Raw genomic sequence first — 20093 nt, forward strand, 5'->3', positions numbered from 1 at the left:
ACCTACTTAGGCAGAAGTATTTTTGATACTTACCTTAAATATTTTAACAGCTGGTATGACTGCATCAGTGCATTGCGGCCCTGCTACCAACCACAGTACCCATGTGATCACATCAAATCCAATTTAAAAACCACATATTTTATTGATGTTCTTTATCGACAATACAGGGCCATGTATACAAACGCTACTCAAGTCCCACACCTGGCAACCTCCCCCCCATCACCCCCCCCCCACACACACACACACTGCCCAGTCTGCCAGAGCCAATCCCCTGCAGGTCTCCCTCTGGCCCCTCCCCCAGTGCCCGGCCTCACAGGGCTGAGGCTCCAGGAGGCTGCGAATGGCTCTGCTGGCTCCCAGGCTGGAGCTTTGCAGTCCACAGAGAGCCGAGGCCTGGCTCACCCAGGGCCTCTCCCCCACCCTTCCACTCCCACCACCTAAGCATGGCCAGGGCTGGGTGGGGATGCCCCCCAGTGACTCCTCCATCCAGGCAGCCTGGGCTCTCCTTCAGCCCTTTCTGCCCCATCCTTTCCCTCCACACGACCTGCCCTGCTGACCACCAAGATGGCAGAGGTACCATTTTTCAGGGGGTGGAAGGCAGTGCATGGGGGCAGTGACGAGATGCCCCCGATGGCAGGAATCTCATTGTCTTGATCACCACTGTGTGTCGGTGCCCAGAAGAGCACTTAGCTGGCACTAAATAGATAAGCACGTGTAGGGCTCACGAATGAAGGAAGAGGGGAGGGAGTTTAATGGGGTGGAGTCATTACTATGGTAGTCCTCTAGGGGGCATGAAGCAGGACCAAGGGAAAGTCCTTCCAAGCTCTGCTCAAGACCGCAGGGTGATGTGTGGCAACAACTGGGGTGGCCACGGCCACCAGCTGGACACTGTGGAGTGTGGGTTTCAGCCCTGCTGCCTGCATGGATGGCTGACTGACCCCGAGACCCAGTCAGGAGGGGACACATGTGTTGTTCCCACTCCCTCGTATGTCAGAACGTACAGCTGTGTCCCTGTTCAGATCCAGTCAGATAAACAGGGCTGGGCTGGCCGTTGCACCCCTCCTCTGGCCTCCCCCTTCCACAGCTTCAACGCTCCAAATCTCACCCTTCTGAGTTGAGCATGACCTTCCAGCTCTGCTCTCCCCACCACTGTCCCCACCTGCCTCTGACCTGCTCCATCTCTCTGTCCTCAAATGCCAACCCCTTTCACTAGCATTAAAACCCAGGTAGACTTTCTCCCTCCAGAGACTCTCCTGAGTGGCTGGGTGGGGTCCTAAAAGTTTGCATCGTGATTTTCAGACTCCTCCATGCCCGGTCTACCCTGCACGAAAGCACACGGCTCACAGGCACCCCTAGAGACGCTGCCCCTGGGCCTGGCAATCACAGAGAGGACTCCAGAACCTTGGGATGGGAAGAGACCTTCCCTCTCCTGACCCTGTGCAGAGAGTCTCTCCATGGCGTGCCTGCCGAGCCCCTGCCGGGAAACCTCCAGGCTAGCGGCACTCACACACAACCCCACGGCCTGGGTGCTGGGTACTGAGTGCTTTCTCCTTCCCATCGCCCACAATTCCACAGAGGGGACAAGGACACTCCCCCCACCTTCCCAACCTTCCTGGCAGTTGGCACAGCAGACTTGGTCATTTTAAACATTTTGTAATTTTAAACATCTTTGCCAGCCTCCAGGTCCCAGGGAGCAGGCTCCTAGCAGCAAGGATTCACTCCGCACTCCCAACATGGGGCTGAGAGGAGGAGCTCTAGCCCATGGCAGTGATGCCAGGGGGCATGGTAGGGGGCCGATAGGCTGGCCGAAGGGCAAGGCAGGGACCGACCCGAGGAAAAGAAACCAGAGCAGCGGCCTCCTGACAGCCACCTGGCTGGCCTGTGGGGAGGGCAAAAATGGCTGGGGACCTCATTTTCCTCCTTGTCGCGATCCACCAGCCAACGTTTTTCTCTATGTGGCCCAGTGGGGGGTGGATGTTAGGACATCCCCAGCCATAGGTTGTAGTGGGTCATGGGTGGAGACAAGGGTACCATGGTCGTATGCTCAGGAGGAGTCAAGACACAGAAAGAGAAATGCTGGGAGTGCCCGCTACTTGTCCCGCTGCTTGGAGCTCTCACTGCCCACATTGAACATGGGGACCAGCAGACCCAGCAGCCACCTCTTCCCGAACACCTCCTGTAAGTTCTTGCGCCACGGCCGGGCCCTCACGGCTACCCCCTTCCGCACCTGGTGGCGGGTCTGACCCCGCAGGATCAACAGCAGCTGGTGGCAGCAGAAGCCGGCGCAGGCCAGGCCGATGGCGAACCAGAGGTAGAGCATGAGGATGACGAACATTTCAGAACCGAGGACAGCTCCTGCAGGGGAGGGGGCGGGGAAACACAGAATCGCTTTACACCCAGGCCACGTACCGGCCTGCCGGCTCTGCGGGCGCTTTCCGCTGCGAAGGGGGGGAGACGGATGAGACCGAAGCTACATTTTATAGCAATCTCAGCGCTGCAGCGAGGGAGAGAAAGAATAACTAGTTGTCCCAACTTTTTCTTAGCGCTGATGACTGACTCCCCAGGCCAGAAATGGATGTCGGGAAGGATGCTTCTTTGGGTAGAACCTAGACTCAAACGTGCCCTGAACCAGACATGCCTGTCTTTCTGCCTTCCCTTTCTGCTCTGGAATCAGGGAGAGGGGTTTTTTTCTCAGGAGGCAAGAGGGGTGAGCTGAGGATCCTAGAGAGGGAGCTGGCGCCCGGGCAGCTGTCTAGACTGAAGCATCTTCTCCCTGTGGAGCTGGAAGCATGGCGGGCGGGGGGGGGGGGCACTCAGGAAAGTGACAGCATGATGGAGAGCGGTGTCTAGTCATCAAGGCGAACAGGTCCCAGGCTCCCAGGGCAGCGCAGAGCTCTGAATTAGAGAATATTTTAGTCATTAATGTTAACAAGGGGACACTGGGCCACCAGAACATGTCCCGTCAATCAGAGCTTGCTGAGGAGGAAGGAGGCCCCCAAGGTCACTAGTCCAGCCCCTTGCCTTGGGCAGAACCTCTTGTAATCTCCTCTAGACAAGTTTTCTCTGTTACTAGTTTTTAAACATTCACTGAGAGATTCCACACTCTTCTTCAGAGCTGGGGTGGTCAGCCCAGGCTAAGTTCAAATCTCCCAGCTCTGTGGTCTCGCACAAGTCTCTGAACCTCTCTGAGCTGTAGTTTGCTCATCTGTGAACTGGTCCCATAGGGCCGCATGATTCAGAAAGAGTGTGTGCACAGTGGCCGGTTCACACTCAGCGCGGTGCTCCCTGCTGAGGCCCATTCACAGATGAGGAGACTATGCCCCAAACGTTCTCAACTTCAATGCCTTAGACCATCCCAGGGCTCACAGGCACCTACCTTGTCCCACCCAGCAGCCAGGGCGGTGGACCCAGGAGAGAATCTGAGAGCCCTTCTCAGCCTGTCTTGTCCTGCAGGGCACGCCCACCGCCACCTCCTCCAGGGTGATGAGGTGCCTGCTCCAGACCTGCCCTTACCACCTATCTGACCTCTGAAAACATCAGCCATGTCCCTCCCTTCGCCAGCATCCCCTGGCCCCGGTGTACCTCTTCCCCGGTCTCCCAGGCTCCGATTTTCAGGCCCCTGAGGGTTGGGCTTTTCAAACGTGTCCAGCCTGAGCAGTGGCGTTCTCAGCCACCAGGAGGATGCGGGCCTGGCTCGGGATTGCTCATTAGCAGCCTCCTCTTGCCTTCAGCCCTACGAGCTTTGATAGCAGGTTTCTATTTGCAAAGTTGGAGAAAAATAAATCCATCTGCCCAGGGGACGGAGAGCTCATTCCAGCTGGCATTTTGAGGGCCCCGTCAGCTGGCTGGGGGCAGCAGCAGGACAGGCCTCACACTAGGCTGTGCCGTCCCTCCGACCCACTTCTTCCTGTCAGCACAGGTTAGCTCAGGCGGCCCCACGTGAGATGAAGGGTCCAGGGAACCTGGCTCCTGTTGGGCTCCAGGGGTACTGACAGGCCATGATGGCCCTCGAGCTGGGGTGTGAGGGCATCAGAGCTGTCAGGCGCGGGCCTGCCTTGCATCTCAGCCGCAGGGACAAGCCTGGGCTAATGCAAGCTGTTTTCCAAGAGCTTTTTTTCTGGCACTAAATCAAGGCATGTGGAAGAGACCTTGTGGCCTTCTCCTGGCCCCTTGCGGCAGCTACCAAAAGCTCTTCTGGGGACCTGCTTTTTCTTGAAATGTTTGAAGTTGCCTAACCCAGCTGCTTTGGCTCTTTCAACTATCTAATAATAGTTCTGTTTCTTCTAGAAAAATCACAGTTTTTCTAAACGACCTGAATGGTCACACCATTCAATCTCTCCCTCCCTGCTTCCTGCCAAGCATTTATGACACCTTAGACAGGTCATTGCCTAGCATCGTTAATACACACTCAGGGACAAGAAGCTCCCTCACTTCCAAAATGGCTCATTCCTCCAGAAGCAGTTTTAGAGAGGCAGTGTGGTGGAGGAGACGGAGTATGAGCTCTGGAGGCTGGTAACCCTGAGTCCAAATTTTGGGTTTGGAATCATGCTCTCTGTGCGGCCTCAAAGCAACTTAACCTCGCTGACCCCTTGGTTCCTGAGCTTTTGAAATGGAGATGATAATCCTTACCTCACTGACTTGCGGTGAGGATTAAATGAAATGAGACCTGTACAGTGGGTAGCACATAATAGGTGCTCAACATACATTAATCTCCTTTCCCTTCTACTGGACATTCTGAGGGCATCTGCCATGCTGGCATACTTATACAAATGCCATGACACAGGTCCAATGGCATCATCTCCTTTTCCTAGGTGAGAAAAATGAGGCTCAGAGAGGTGACACAACCTGTACAGATTGCACGAAGACCAAAGAAAAGACAGCTTCTAAAATCCACCTGGCCAGCCTCCTACCTCTTTAGCATCTGCTAAAGGCCCATGGGCAGCAGCCACCACAAGACCCCCTCCACTTCTAACGCACAGGGCCCACACCCCCAGCCATCCCGTGTTCTGGTGGCAGATATGACTCAGTGACAGTGCCACAGTCGGGGACAAAAAGCACCACAGTTGGGAACTAAGAGCTCAATTTGGCAAAGAACTTGGGCCTTCTGACTCCCTCCTGTGCTCCTGAGCGGAGGAGATAGGCAGCGGCCTCAGCCACCTGGGCTGAGAATCGAGGAGGGTGGGGAGAGATAGGGAGGGAGGCGCAGAAGAGGTGGGGGGGCATGTGCTGGGGAGGGGGGGATGAGGACTGGCAAGGGGAATGGTGGAAGGTTGGCAACAGAGGAAGACACGATGGGAGAGCTGGAGATGAGAAATCTTGGCCTTCTTTTCCTGCTGGGGACGGCGAGGGGGTAGACGAAAACGGCGCTCATCCTTCTGCGGCAGTAGGGACCCGGCCTCCAGGCAGGCGCTTACTGGCTCAGTGCTCCGGTCAGATCGGAGAAATAGACCCTTCTTCCTTTCTTCCCTGCCTCCCGAACCTCGCACGTGTGGATAGGCCTCAAGCCTGGGCTTATCTCAGATGCAACCATTTCAAGGCCCTCCCTTTGGAACCACCCAGTTTTATGTGATAAAACCACTTGGAAAAGAAGTGTAATTAGGTTGTCTGGCTCTCCTCTTCCCTCCACCTGCCTGTGCTCACACTCCACCCCCTAGCCCGCCCACCTACCCTTCCTCCTCCTGGTTATTTCAGTCCCAGCAGCCTCCTATGCCAGCGTCGGAATCCAGAAGGCCCGAGAGCGGAGTTCTGGGCTCAGCCCAGCCACCAGACCTCACGGCAACCCCCCAGCTGGGTCCTCCCTGTGTCTCTGTGTTCCCACTGCCAAATGGCACAATGGTTCTGTGCCTGCAAAGACTGAAATGATGGCTGCCTCCGGAGTGGAGCAGAATGTTTATGAATGTCCAGCCCAGGCACATCAAGAAAACCCTGGGTTCTCAGTGGCAGTAGCCGCATGCTCTCTTTGTCCCTGAAATGCCAGTGGGTGAGGAAATGGGTTGTATTCCTTCTGCTGCTGGAGGGGGGAGGGGCAGGCAAGGGGCTGCCTTGCAGGAGTAGGAAGATCCTGGGCAAGCCAGTTAATCCCATCTGAGCCTCAGTTTCTTCATCTGAGAAAGGGAGGTAACGATGTCACACATACACAGGTGCACACTATCAGTTGTAAGAACCAAGCCAATCCGAGTCCAAGGCCAGGGTAGGGGTGGAGAGGAAGGAAATGAGAAGGGACAGATTTCAAGGCCAGGTAAAGTGGTAAGAACTGCCACTGGGTCCCTCTGGGCCAGGTACCAGGGAGCTGTTCTTGGGTACACTATATACAGCCCTCCCCAGGGTGCCCCGCTGAGCACCTCAGCGAAGCCCCTCACGTCTGGCCCCTGCCCATGTGAGGACCTCCTGGAGGCACAAATCCCACACCAGTGCGGTGACTCTGTCATGTGAGGATGGAGCCGTCATCCATGGCTGCATCCCCAACCAAGCCGCCCCCTGCTCCAACGCATCTTCAGACCTCAGCCGCCTGGGAGGGGTCAACCACAATGGGCAGGAGGGCAGAGCTTAGTCTCCTGCTGGGGCTGGCCTGGCACCCTGTGGACCTTACTGTGGTGGGCTGGCAAGACCTTTGGAGGGCAAAGGCCTTGGGGTGGCCTGTGAGCAGGTCCCGGGGCCTGGGCAGAGGGAGGTCATGGCATGGGTGTACCTCCCAGGCTGCATGGAAGGATGGAAGGATGGCCAGCACCCAGCCCGCCTGGCACAGAGCCAGTGTATTGCCTGGATCACCATGATGCTATGAGCAAATGGACAGTGGTGAGCAAGGAGGAAGTGATGAGGATGGGGCAGGACGAGAGGTTACCGGGCAAACTGCGACATGTCCAGTTAAACTGCATTTCAGATAGGCAACAGCAGATGTTTTCCATATGTCTCATGCAGTATTTAGGAGATACTTATTCACTAAAAAGGTATGCGTTGTTTATCCGAATTTATCATTTAATTGGGCATTCTGGATTTGTTTGTTTTCTAAATCTGGCAAACTTGGGGTTGGGGTGGGGGGGGGTCTTTGCACAGGCCCCAACCTGCCTCTCAAGGCCCACTCACCAGAGAAGAACTGGCTGATGGAGGTGGGAAGGAGCGTGAGGAAGGCCAGGGGGTGGGCGAAGGAGATGGAAAGGACTGCGGAGATGTAGGCCACGCCCGCCACCATGGAGTAGAGGCAGGCCAGGGAGGTGTAGAGGCAGAACAGGACGAAGTTGCGCATGTTCCTGCTGCCAATGCAGTTGCCGGTGAAGAAACAGTGGTGGTCGTGCCTCAGGGTGACTCTGGCGCACACTCGGCAGAAGTGGGTGCTGGGCGGGGGGCACGGAGCCCTCCTGGAGGAGGTCCCCTGGCCGGCGTCCAGGTCGTCGGGGGAGTTCTGGATGACCAGGACGTAATTGCCCAGGGCGTTGGTTGAGAGGAACAGGAAGAGTGCCCCGTGGAGCAGCGCGGGCGAGAAGAGGGGGGCGGCGGCGGGGTCCTCGCGCATGCTGGGCAGGAAGAGGAAGAGCTGCAGCACGAAGGTCACCAGGGAGATGCACAGGAAATAGGCGGGGGCCACCACGTTGAGCAGCCTCAGGGCCAGCATCTTCGATTACATTCCTAAGGGGCCTAGGGTGAGAGCAAGACTTACTGCGGTGTCTAGGGGGCGCCCTAGGGTGCTCCTCCGGCGCTGTCTGTCGGTCCCGCTCCACGCACATCCTCGCTCTCGGGTCCCTGTTCCTCGATCAACCCTCCTCTTTTCCTAACCCGGGCCGAGCGGGCATGCGACCCCGAGACCACAACGGCCTCCGGGGGTCGGGCTGTACTTCCCGGTGCCCGCTCCCTCGGCTTTTGAGCGACTTGGGCAACCCCCGGGCGCCCCGGAGCCGGGCACAAGGCGAATGAGGCTGGGCCTGTGCGCAGTCTGCAACGGATGGGGGTAGGGGTTAGGGCGCCGCTCCTTTACTGCAGCGGAAAAGAGCCCGGGTTTGGGGTTTCTCCTCCAGACCCCCCAGGAGGAGAAGGACAGGCTTTGGGGTGGGGACTGAGGCAAACGATGGAAGTCCTGCTTCACCTCCCCTTTCTCAGCCGCCGCCCCCACCCCATCTTGGGCAATACTCAGGGACCTCACCGGTAACCTAAGACTCTTTGGAGGTATGTGTGTTTGTGGGTCCGTGATGTGTGTGTGTGTGTGGGGGGGTGTTTCCTGTGTGACTCTGTACGTGTAATCTATGTGTGTCTGGGTGTCTGTGTTTGTGTATGTGTATATCTGTGTACACACGAGCAGCCGCTGCCACCTGCCTTTTAAAAAAATCAATTAAAGCAATCGATACATTCACACACGCGCTCAGGCACCGAGTGGGGTGGGGTGGGGGCAGCTGGAATACCTGTGTCAGCCGGTCTTGGTCAGCCCACCTCTCCACGCCGGCAGCCCCGGCTATTTCTTTGCAAAGAGCATTTTCATTTGAGGCGACGATATTAAAATCCCCCCTTCGCACCCGCCTCCCGCCCTCCTGGAGCTAGAAACCCAAACAACGCCGATGGCGCCGAAACCCTTTCGGTACCAACAAGCCCGCCCTGGGCTCGGGAGTAAGTGCTCCGCCAGCCTTTCTGCTGATCGACCCCCGGGGCCGAGCGCAGCCCCCGGCCGCATCCCCACTCCTCCCGCCCCCTCCCCTCCCCCCAGCCCGGGTTCCTGCCCAGCGTCGGAGGCCACCGGGAAACAGGATTCTGGGCGCCCAAGAGAACTTTTCTAGGGGCTAAGGAGAGGAGAGCCCGAGGCGCGAGAAAACTTCTGGGAAGGCTGCTGCACCCTGGGTGGGCAAATGCCACAGGGCCTGCGTCCAGGCTGTCCCGTCCAATTGGGCGACCCAGCATCACCTTGGAGTCCCCTCTGCAGGTGCCAGTGCTCGCGGGGACCCGCAGCCGCCCTGGGAGCCGCGGGCCTCTCTCCGCGGCAGGGGCCCAGCCCAAGGCACCTTCAGGGGTGGTCGCTGGGGGCCCGGCCCTGCCTCTGGCCACGCGCTCCCTGGGGCTGCAGCGGCGCTGTCCACCCCAGAGAGAGCCCTCGGCCCCGGGCTCCGGGGAAGCAAGTGTCTTCCCCACGCCGGTCGCCAGGGGGGCGCAGGAGCAGCCTCCAGATGCGCCGCGGCGCCTGGAAGGCGAAGGGCTGGGGCTGGGGCTGGGGGAGTGAGCCGCGCTGGGCGGGCGGCTGCGGCCGGGGCCCTGCGCGGGAGGAGAGACGACGGAGACCGCGGGTGCGGCCCGAGGACGAGGGGAGCTGTCCGTTCAGCACTGGCGCCGGCCTCGCCCGCGGCGGGAGGCACGGCCGGAACCCCAGGGAGGCAGACAGCGCGGGCGGCCGCCGCGGGCTTCTCGGCCACCGCCTCCCGGACGCCGGGGAAGCCGCCCCCTGCGCCGCCGCCGCCGCACCGCCGCAGAGGGGTGGGGAAAGGAGCTCACCCAGCTCTAGTCGCGGATAAGAGGAGCCCTGGACGCCGACTCTCGCCCTCCCCGAAGCTGCAAAGTTGTGGGCTCGGCCCCGCTGGCTCAGAGCCTCCTCACGATTCGCTTCGGGGACTGGGCAGGTAGCGGGGGTGTGGAAAGGGAGCGGGCAGCTGTGGTCCTCCCACTTGGGCGCCGGCGAGTGGGGGCCAGGAAGCGGCGGGTATGGCAGCTGGGTACCCCCCCACCCCCCAGCCCTCGCCACCCCTTCCTCCCCTTCTGGGGGCGGCGCTCTGGCCACCCCTCTCGGCGCCGCGGACTTGCCCCCCACCCCTCCCTTACCTAGTTCCCTCGGAGCCGGCTGGGGCGCCCTGCCTGACTTCAGCCACCGGTTCCACCTGGGATCTTGATTCCGCTCTAGTGTGGAAGCTGTAGCCATCACCTGCTCTTGCCTTTCCACTGTGGCTGAACACTCTCCCTGCTCTCCGCTCTGGGACAGAGAGAAGCCTGGGGGGCTCACAGCTCAGCCTGCGGGGGCAAAAGCCATAAAGATCAGCGTCACTGTCACGGACGGGTTGAGACCCCGACGCCAGAGCCTGTCTCCAGGGTCTGCATATCCGCCATTCACCCCCGTGTGATCTTCAGATTCCGGTTTCCTCTGCTGTAAAACAGAGGTGTGGGGATTAAGTGATACTATGTGTAAAGCCCTGAAACGGGGCCTGCCCATGGTAAGTACTATTTGAGTATTAGTGCATAATTATTGACACTGTTTATCAGCCTTCAGCACCGGGCACTGTGCTGAGCCTTTATCATAAGGCAGCTTGGTTCATCTGCCCAGCAGAAGCTTGATGTCCGTCCCCCCTGTACCGATGAGGAGGTTGAGACACAGAGACGCTAAGTCTCATGCCCGGAGTCACACAGCGGGGTGGTGGCAGAGCCTGGATTTGAACTAATGCACCCCCTCTCGGCCTCTGCGCAGCCCAGTATCACTCTGAGACCCAGCAGGAGCTCTCATGTGGGCGAAGGGAGGACAACGTTGGGGCTTATCCAGACAGAGCTGGAGCCAGGAGCATCTGCCTGGCACCCTGTCCCATCTCCCCATTCCTATGTGCTCCTTCTGAAACTCACTGTTCTGAGGTGAGTACTGAGGGGCACCGAGAAGGTGGGCACACTCGGCCAGTGTGTGTCAAAAGGCGGTACGGGTGAGGAAGGCAGAGGGAGCTTTAGAAATACTGCGGGCATATGGGAGCCCCCCCCTCAACTACCTCAGTTCCCTGGGCTGTCATGCCTCCTGCCCCCCACCTGCCCTGTTCCACATCTCTGGGTGAAGGCAAACATAATAAATAAATCACTGTTTATTGGCTTTTTCAACTGGTTGATTAAAACAAGAGCAATCCCTTAAAATGAAGGCCATATGCTTATCAGCTCAGCCTATGTGTTTGAGTCATCAGATACCGTTTTCTCTGTATTTCATCCGTGTACCTCACAATGAAAAGGGGGGCCAGGAAACCTCAGGCTCTGAAAGGGTCTTACAGAAGAGCGGAAACAGCCCAGCTTGCCAGGTGTTGACCTCTGAGAATCTGGTGGCCCTGTGAGCTGCCGCGGCCACAGGGTGGCCACAGGGGAGCACGAGTGGCCTTTTCCCGTTAGAGCCGCACAGTGTCCAGATGACAGCTGTCCAGCTGTCCGGGCCCTTCTCACAGGCTCTGCCGCCTCTCACCTTGGCGCCGGGGGCAGGGAGCCCAGAGGGCTCAGCTCGGGCTGTATTGATTGAAGATCTCTGTTCCCTAAATACCTTCAAATTCCAGCGGTAGTTCTAATTTTATTTGGCATATGGGTGTGTGGTGGGAAGGTGTGTCTGAATTTGTGTGTGTGTGAGGGGAGGGGAAGAGAGAGAAGCTAAGTGAGTGTGGGAAGATGTTAGTGGGGGAGGGGAGACTCCAGCCAGGAAACAGACAGAGATCTGGCTGTGGAAGGGACAGGAACAATGGTTTGTTCAGAGCTATGGTTGACCCACAGAAAAGCACCGCAAAGCTTCGGATCTGGAGTTAGTAGTTCCTCAGCCCCCTCCCCTTAAGTGAACTGAGCCAGAGGAAGTACAGCCAAACGGGATTTGGTCTTCAGAAGTGGGAGCTTACTCCTGACAAAATCAATAGGGGGGTCAAGTTAAAAATCTCGCCTTGATTTTCAGGCCCCATCAGAATGAAGCAGACTAAGGGTGAACACTTTAAAAAAAGGGGTATATTTGAGATGAGCCGCTGACAGGCTGGAAAGCAAGATCTCTAACACTCCCAAGAACGAACACGTTATTGCCACTCACCAGCTGTGGGGCTTGGGCAAGTCCGGTAACCTCTGTGCTCTCAGCGTTCTCACCAACAGGATGACGACAGGACAACAGGATGGGATGAAGGCGTTTCCTTGTGGTGACAGCAATCAGAGGGGGCAAGACAATTCAAGTGTCTCCATCCCAGCAGGGGGTTGGGTGCTGTTAGCTTCTTCTTCCTCCCAGCTCTCTTCTGGGCCCTTATCTTTATCCACAAGAAAGTCTCATTTTTCCAACTAGGATGAGAGCTCTTGGTCTAGGTTGGAAATATGTTGGGGGGTGGGGTGGGGTCTCCTCCATATTCCCTAACACGATGGTTTGCCCAGAAGAGACACTGAGCTAAAGTGTATTGACTGATGAGTTGATGCCGGTCCTTTTCTGAGAGGAAAAGTGGTGTTTCAAGGTCTTTCAAATGTTTGGCGAGGACACAGTTGCCACTGATCTTGCATCAGAAAACAATTTGTAAACCACACTCTCCATCGCCTTTGTCACACAGCCTCAGAGTTGAGCTGTGACTACACCTGCAGGCTGTCCCGAGGGGACTGGGGCGCAGGCAGGCGTCTGACTGCTGCCGAGCGCTTTCCCAGAAGTGGGTGCCGTAAATCTCGCTGCTTGGTGGCGTTATTGGGATAAAATGAATTCCCTCCCAGCTGGCAGTCATTCCGTTCTGGCTCCAAGTGCGTACGAAGAGAGGAACTGTATGCAGCAAGCCGCTTCTCCCTTGGGAGGGGTGGGCGCGGGGACCCCGCACACATCTGTCTGGCCTTGTGACATCCCAAGGGTTTGGGGTGGAGAACATTCCAAATGCACGGGGCCACCCCTAAGGAAGCTCTGGAGGTTTTCCTTCATTCTCATGCTCTTGTTTCAGAGTGATTGGAGGGACTGCGGGAGATAGCCTGGGGTCTCAAGGTTAACTGGTGCCCTGAAATTAAGATTTTAATAGACATTCTTGGACAGGATACTCCTTAATGCTGAGAGCAAGTCAGAGGCAACCACAAAGTGCTCCCCAAGTCTCAGAAGGCTTAGTGAGACACCATCTGGCCTGCCTGGATTTGGAAAACATACAATACAAGTGTAATCTTCATCTCAGCCAACTGAGTACATGAAAATTGGGTTATCACCGAATTTCTTTTCAGAGGTGGTCATTTCCTTGGCCAACTACATCGTCTTTTTAACAGTAACATTGCTTTGATGTAATAAAGTGCTTTGTAACCTTACAAAGTACATCCACAAAATTAAAATTTCATTCCACAAGTCTCTCAGCAGCCCTGTAAGCTAGCTGGGGCATACATGATTAAGCCCATTTTTCATATGAGGAAACTGAGGTTCAGAGATTTGCCGTACAGTAATTTGCAAGCCTTGCCTATGTTCAAATTAAAATGTTACTTAACATGCAAACATCGCATTGATACCTAGGTTTTCTAGAACGTGTCACTTGCATAAAGGAAGCAGGTATATAACCTACTCCCTCAGAATAAAAGACCTGCATGATCTCTCTTTGTGTAAGATAGTTATGCAAAATTACGAGGATTAAGTAAGCATGCAGCACGTTAATCAAATGCTTTCAAGCGCTGTGCAGTTTGTGGTACTAGAGAGTGTGTATGTTGTGGGGGGTGGTGGTGCTCACTCATCACCCAAACTGTCATGTCAAGGTAGAAACAGCAGGTCTGAACGTCAGCCTCTGGGCGACAGGTAACCCCAGCCGTCTCCCTGGCGACTGATGCCCCCAGGTGGAAGCCTTGGCTTGGCAGAGCCTCCTTCCCAGCATTCAGGCTGTGGAGGAATGATTGTGATCTTCTACCAATTAGCCCTGGTTTCCAGGGAGCGCTCGGGCAGTCCTGGAGGGAAGGCCTGAGCCTGTGGACCAGCGTGCAGCTTAGCAGAAATGGTGGCAGCAAGATTAACAGCTCTTTGGTCTCCAAGCATGCAGGAGGGAGGGAGAGGCTCTACAGGGAGGGAAAGGAGGAGGAGCAGAGGGAAACAAAGGGGGGCTGAGAGAGAGAGAGAGTGCAGGCTCATCAGAGATGACCTGACCTGGGTTTACGTCTACGTGATGGAGGAGGTCAGGAGGGGCAGGGGGTGATCAGCTGTCTCTGTGGAGCACCCTGCAGTGCTCCGTGTCCAGGATGGGAGGGACTGAGACACAAGGCTGACATCCTACTTAGAGGAGGAGGAGGGAGGTGCAGTCAGCAGTGGGGTTCACTGCAGTGCCCTTGGCTGTTTATAGGACCCTTAAATATGTTGTGATCATGAAATAGCGGGTGACACAGACCTCGCAGCCCTACCTCCACCCCCCAACCCCCGCCCTGTTGCAGCAGAGATGGCCCGGGCTCCGGAGAGAGGCCAGGCCGTGTGGTGTGAAAGCAGGAGCTTTTGGCGTGAGCTTGGAATCTGTTGACCTGTTTTCCCATCCACTTCCTGTGTGACCTTGAGCAATTTCCTTACCCTCCCTGAGCCTCAAATTCCCTGTCCATTCAATGGGAATTGTAGCTACAACTTGTAGAATTTGTCATGAGTTTTAAAGGACAAAGACACCAACTCAATAGCACCTGCCCTTCCCCTTGAAATGGTCCCCCAGCTACCAGCTACCAAGTAACCCTGCTAGGTCACAGAGCACTCACTGCCTCTGTGCTGATTTTGTTGGTGTGTTTATCGACTTGCTTATTGTCTCTTTGTATCAGCACATAGACTATAAAACCCCAAGGTCATGGATTTACCTGTCATCTTTGTTTCTGTGGTCTAGACTCAGCTGAGAGCTTGGCATCTAATGAATGCTCGATAAATCTAAGAATAAATAGGAAACAATCCCGGGTGACAAACGGGCATGAGGGGGCTCTTTGGACATCTATACCATGGTTGTCATGGCGGTTACATGACTACACTTGTCAAAACTATGGAACTGTACCTCTCCAAGGAGTGGATGCTGCTGCATGTAAACTACGCTTCACTGTTTGACCTTGAAACAATAGGCTAGAGGGAGCCGCAGATAAACGGAACCAACTAAATACAGATTCCTATTTATTGACACCTACTATGTGCCAGGCTGAACGAGGCCCAGGTGCCTTTGCACTGATTGTCTTATTTAGCCCTCACCACGGCCCTGCCCGGGGAAAGTCTGACTCTACCTGTGTCACGGAGTGGGGGCAGGGGGAGGCCCAGGGCGCTTACAAGATTGGCCAAGACTGTAGAGCCCGCTGGCAGTAGAAATGAAATCCAGGTCACCTGGTCTCTGTGCCCAGGCCTCACCCGAAGTTTCTGCTTCCATGTCTCTCACATCCACCCTGACCCCGGCATGGACATAAAGAGCTTGTTTTCCGTGTGGAGAGGTGACGTATTATGCTCTGGTTGCTCTTCTGCACTTCAGCCTGATGTAGCCAGTCACAACCTTTTCTCAGTGAGGCGGGATGAAGAGGGGTGGGCTTCTTGCTGGAGACTGGGGGTCTGGAGGGATGGGAGTAGAGGTAACTCGAACAGGCCTGCAGATGTGTCAGAGGGACCAGAGCAGAGAAAGGAGCAGGAGGAGGGGCTGCAAGTGCAGACTCTGGGGGCAGGCGATCTGGGCTCATATTTCAGCTCCACCGTGAGCAGATCAGTCAGCCCCTGTGTGTTGCAGGTTCCTGATGTGTAGCAAGGTTAATTACAGTCAGTCCCCACCTCGTAGGCTGTTACACAGATTAACCAGATAACAGCTGTAAAGCACCTAGAACAGTGGCTGGCACAGTAGGTGTTCAATAAGTGATATCTATTGTAATTAATTAAGATTAGATCTAGACCTGTGACAGAAACTCCAAGAAAACACTGGTGTACACGAAGATGGAAGCTTCCTTCACTCTCACATTAAAGAAGCTTAAAGGCAGTGGTCCAGGGCTGGTGTGGAGGGGCCGCCACGATGTGGGACCCAGACTCTCTCTGTCTTGTTGCTCCATCATCCTGAGCATGTTGCCTCCCGGTGCAGAGTGGTGGCTCCGGTCCCAGCCATCACATCCATGCTGCAGCCAGCAAGAAAGAGAGGAGAAGAAAGGACCCACTCTCTTGAAGGACGCGTCCTGGAAGTTGCGCACAACGCATCCAATCACCTCTCGTTGGCCAGAACTCCACCCCGCGGCCACACCCAGCTACAGGGGGCTATGTGACCAAATAAAGTCTGTGACCTGCATTGATAAAGAGGAAGAGGAAAATTAGTTTGGGGGACAGTCTTGGAGTTGAGTCTTCTACTATGGAAAAGTTTCAACATTCAAGTTATCATCCCCAGGCCTTAGGACAGAGGCAGGGTTTTCCCGGCCCTTCCAGCCTCTTTGAGATTCCCAGTCTTCACTGGTCAGGTGGTGCTACCACCCTCCGCCCTGTCCCACCCTCCCACAGACCCTTGCCTTCCTCCAGGGCACCCACACTGGAAGAAGAAGAGCTGTCTTGGGCCACACACTAAATACACTATGACACGTAATCACAAAAATGTTGTGTAGTTTTAAGCAAATTTACAATTTTGTGGTAGTGCATTCACAGCCATCCTGGGTCGCATGTGGCCCCTGGTCCACGGGTTGGACCCCCTGTAGGCATTTCTCTCCCAGCAACAGGCCCAGGAAAGGCAGCCCCTGCCTGCTGAAGCCTCGGCGTCCAGGGCACACAGACAGCGGGCACTGTGGGCAGCTGTGGCCGGCGTCCCAGACCATCTGGCCGGCCCGGCAAGCTTGACATCCGGCCCTGGACGAAAAAGGAAACAGAGACAGAAAAACTACACTTCAGATACTTTTATTTTTAAAAACCATGCGAATAACACATTTTGTAAAATGCAAAAAAATTTTAATTAAAAATAAGGCAGAAATCTTTTAATCCCAAGCCCAGAGATAATTATCATTAATGTTTTGTGTGTGTCTCTCAGTCTTTTATCTATCCAGATTTTCCCACTTAATTACAATTTGGGATTGCATCTGCATCCTCTGTTACCACCCATGGTTCACTTTCGCAGCAGTGAAATAATCCTTCCACATTAATAAATATATTTTGTCAACATTGTTTTTAATGAACAACTTTCATGCCTCTCTTACGGAAGGGACACAGTTTCAGAAGGATGTACCAAAATTTGTCTTTGACCTTAGTATCTGGTCAAAATATGCTCTTTGACTTCATTTTCAGCCTTGGTCTGTGAGAGGCCGAAAAGCCAAGTTCAGACTTCAGCGTCACTCCTGGGTTCCCTGGACTTGCGTACGATCCGTGATCCTGTGACCGTGTCGCATAACCTTCGCATCCAAAGAGCATACTAATCTCTGTTATACACACACGGCCTGTGTGTTATATATACACAGGGTTTACTGCTCATAGTCACTTTCAAATACAAATAGCCTTCCAGGTGTAACCCGCAATGAATATCTTCTTTCTTGTTCTATTTGCTGAAATTCTACCAAAGATTAAATGTATGTGATATAATTAATTTTGAAAGTAAAATTCTGTAACTCTCATGATAGTTATAAACATTGCATCTTATTGTACAGAAATAATTTTTAAGAGACTTCAAGTGTTTAAATATAGAAGGAAACATTGGTAGCTAGTGCAAATATTGAGAAAGTATGTCAGCCAGATGCTTTTTAGAAGATACTTTTTGAAGCAACAACAATAAAACATTAAAATAATAACAGGAAGCAAAATCATAGAGATTAGATTTTATCATATGCATACTAGCATTCACAATACTTAAACGAAATAATTTTTAAAATGTAATCAATTTTAGTTACTTTATTCTACTTAGGTTTTGGGCTTTCAATAAAAGCTTTATTTGTAATTCTTTGCAACTTGTAAAGATAAACTAAGAACAGAATGTCGGACAACATCCCGATTTCATAAAAAGGAAAACCTCTAATAACCACATGTAGCAATATTCATGATAAATCATGTAGGGACTGTAAAGGATACTAAGAAAAAAGAAATAGTAAATAAAAGGGAGGATCGCACACCTGCACCATTTTCAGCCGGAAGTGAGCACTGACTTATTAGCACACGTGTGTGCAACATACAACCTGGAAGCAGGCCAGCTGCTAGTACTAGGAAAGGTGCTTGTCCTTGCACTATAACGTTAAACTGCTAAGCAGAGACAATGAAATTTAATAATAATGAAGTTATCATCACAAATAATCTCTGATAACATTTTAGATGTACCTTTTTATCAAAGACAGTTGCCCCATAAGGCAATAACAGGCATTGGCCTAGATCTCAGCTGAATACTGATCTTAACACTTCGGCATCCAGCCCAAGTGTATATTGAATATCTCTAACTTTAGACTATTTCCAGCTTCTCACTATTATTAGCAACATTCCGATGAATGTCCTAGCACAAACAACTCTGATGGCGCTCTATGATGATTTCCTTGGCTGAATTCCTAGAAACGCAGCCGCTAGGTCGAAAGGATCCCTGTGGCCCAAGTACCCTCCAGAAGGTTTGCACCGGCTTCCCTCCCAGAAGAGGAGCGGCGTAGGCAAGATGGTGTCCTGGCTCCCGGTCAGCTGTCGCCTGCCTCTTCAACTTCCCAGAGCCGCTGGCCCTGGCATGATTGAGTGGCATCCTTCAGACAGCTCTGCCCACCCTGGAACCCGTCACTGTGATCAAACTTTACCCTATTTTGTGTTTATCTTGTTTCTGGCATTGCTGTAGATCCTTTGGATACTTTTTGCATTTTAATCCTCACAACAATGGCACAAAGTAAACATTACTGGCCTCATTTTATAGAAGAGAAGGTAAGCTCAAGGGTTGGGCCGCCCTGCTCTTGGTCCTCATGGAAGCCCCGGAGGCCTGGCCATGCAACTCTCTGTGAGCCTTTTCCTGCAGGTAAACGAAACCTGTAAGGTCCAGCCCCCATGTCCCCAACTGTTCAGCCTCCTGGGGGCTAATGGGTCCCCGAGCCTTCCTAGCCCGCATCGCATCTCTTTCCAGCCAGGGTATAAGAAAGGCGAGAGTCCGTGCCTGCTGAGCCCACTCCACTCTGGGCCTGCCTCTGGGCTGGGCGTTTGATGTGCATGCACGTGCATCGTTTTTCGGTCGTTCCTGAAGGAAAGTGCACCAGAGCCTCTGTCTTCTCCAAGTGAGCTGTCCCTCTGCCTGGTGTGTGCGTGTGTGTGTGTGTGCACACATACACTCGCGTGTGGTGTGACTCAAACAGCGCCAGGAGCAGATCAAGACTGTTGGCCACTGAGTCTCCCACCGCAGCAAGCCGACAGTTGACCACGTTGGGGAAGGGGTAGGTGGCCACATTCCAGGGATTTTATATACATGATCTCATGCAGGTCTCCAACTTTCAGGTGAGATTTTAGCCACATCTTACTGGAGAGGAGCCAGAGGCTCAGGACAATGTTTAAGAGCTGAGAGCTAGTAAACAGGGAAGGACCCAAATCGTCCAGGATAGATGGACGTACTTCTCTGATCCAGACAGGCAAGTACACCGTAATGTATTTCTATTACCTTTGACCTCCACTGGACTGTGAGGTCAGGGGGGCAGGTGCTAGGTTCTGCCCACGCGGTGCCCACAGTGTCCAGCATGTAACCTGTCCCAGAGTAGATACTCAGGACGTGTGCACAGAGTAGAAGGAAGAATGAATGGGCCCGAAGGGGCCTGGGTGAGAGAGAAGCTATGGAAGGCAGACCGCTACAGACTCCGGTTTGAGCTGCGGACTGCTGGACCAAAAGACGAGGGCAGCACTCGAGCTGACCTGGGGACGGGAACTCTGTTACTTTGTATTCTCTCGAGTGAGAGAGGATGCATCCAGGGCTGCCCCACAGAGTAGGTCAGGCTCTGCACTTGACCGTTCCAGGGGGCATTGTTTTCAAACTTCAGTCATCACAAATGTGTATGGTTATTATGACAATTGTCCAGTAGATGGCAGTAAAGCATCTTGGGTTGGGCACTTTGCTTCTGTGCAAACGCACTGTTTAGGCGACAGGCAGGGCTGGGCGCATCTGTCTGCCAGCCCTCCAGTCTGTTGACAGGTTATCTGACACCCTTCACCAGTTTTGTCCCACCTCCTCTTCATTTCAAGACTTTCCAAAGCGACACCATGGGTATTCATTCGAGTTGGCCTGGGAACTTCAAGGGAAAGGGCTGTTAGAGTCAGAAGTCACTTACTGCATCCTTTGTTCCAGAGAAGGTAATATTTGTGATCCGAAGCCCTGGGCTCAGGTCCCGGCTGCTTCATTTCCTAGTGAGTGGTCCTGGGCAACTGACCTGCAGCTCTAGAACCCAGTTTTCTCTTCTGGAAAGAGTGCAGTAATAATCCCCACCCTGAAGTCACCGTGTGTCTCTAGCTGTGAAGCACCTCTGCCTAGGAGTCTCCTGCGTGA

The 20093-nt window shown here is 54.1% G+C and overlaps 1 protein-coding gene across 3 annotated transcripts; it reads right to left on the reverse strand.

Annotated features, from left to right (window-relative positions):
* Nucleotides 1-1573: 1573 nt before the first annotated feature.
* Nucleotides 1574-9954, reverse strand: ZDHHC22 (zinc finger DHHC-type palmitoyltransferase 22). Of its 3 annotated transcripts, none has more exons than XM_045823466.1 (3): nt 9790-9954; nt 7084-7632; nt 1574-2355 (listed from the first exon to the last, which is right to left on the reverse strand). In XM_045823466.1, exons 2-3 carry the CDS (start codon nt 7607-7609, stop codon nt 2090-2092), a joined length of 792 nt encoding a protein of 263 aa, XP_045679422.1. In that variant the 5' UTR covers nt 7610-7632; nt 9790-9954; the 3' UTR covers nt 1574-2089. The 3 variants fall into 3 exon arrangements, with proteins under 3 accessions (XP_045679422.1, XP_045679423.1, XP_045679424.1); XM_045823467.1 differs by lacking the exon at nt 9790-9954 and adding an exon at nt 9466-9536; XM_045823468.1 differs by lacking the exon at nt 9790-9954 and adding an exon at nt 8391-8450.
* Between the last annotated feature and the right edge of the window lie 10139 nt (nt 9955-20093).

Source organism: Phyllostomus hastatus, unplaced genomic scaffold (genome assembly GCF_019186645.2).
Source record: "Phyllostomus hastatus isolate PE091 unplaced genomic scaffold, TTU_PhHast_1.1 phas_scaffold_501, whole genome shotgun sequence".
NCBI classification, from domain to species: Eukaryota; Metazoa; Chordata; class Mammalia; order Chiroptera; family Phyllostomidae; genus Phyllostomus; species Phyllostomus hastatus.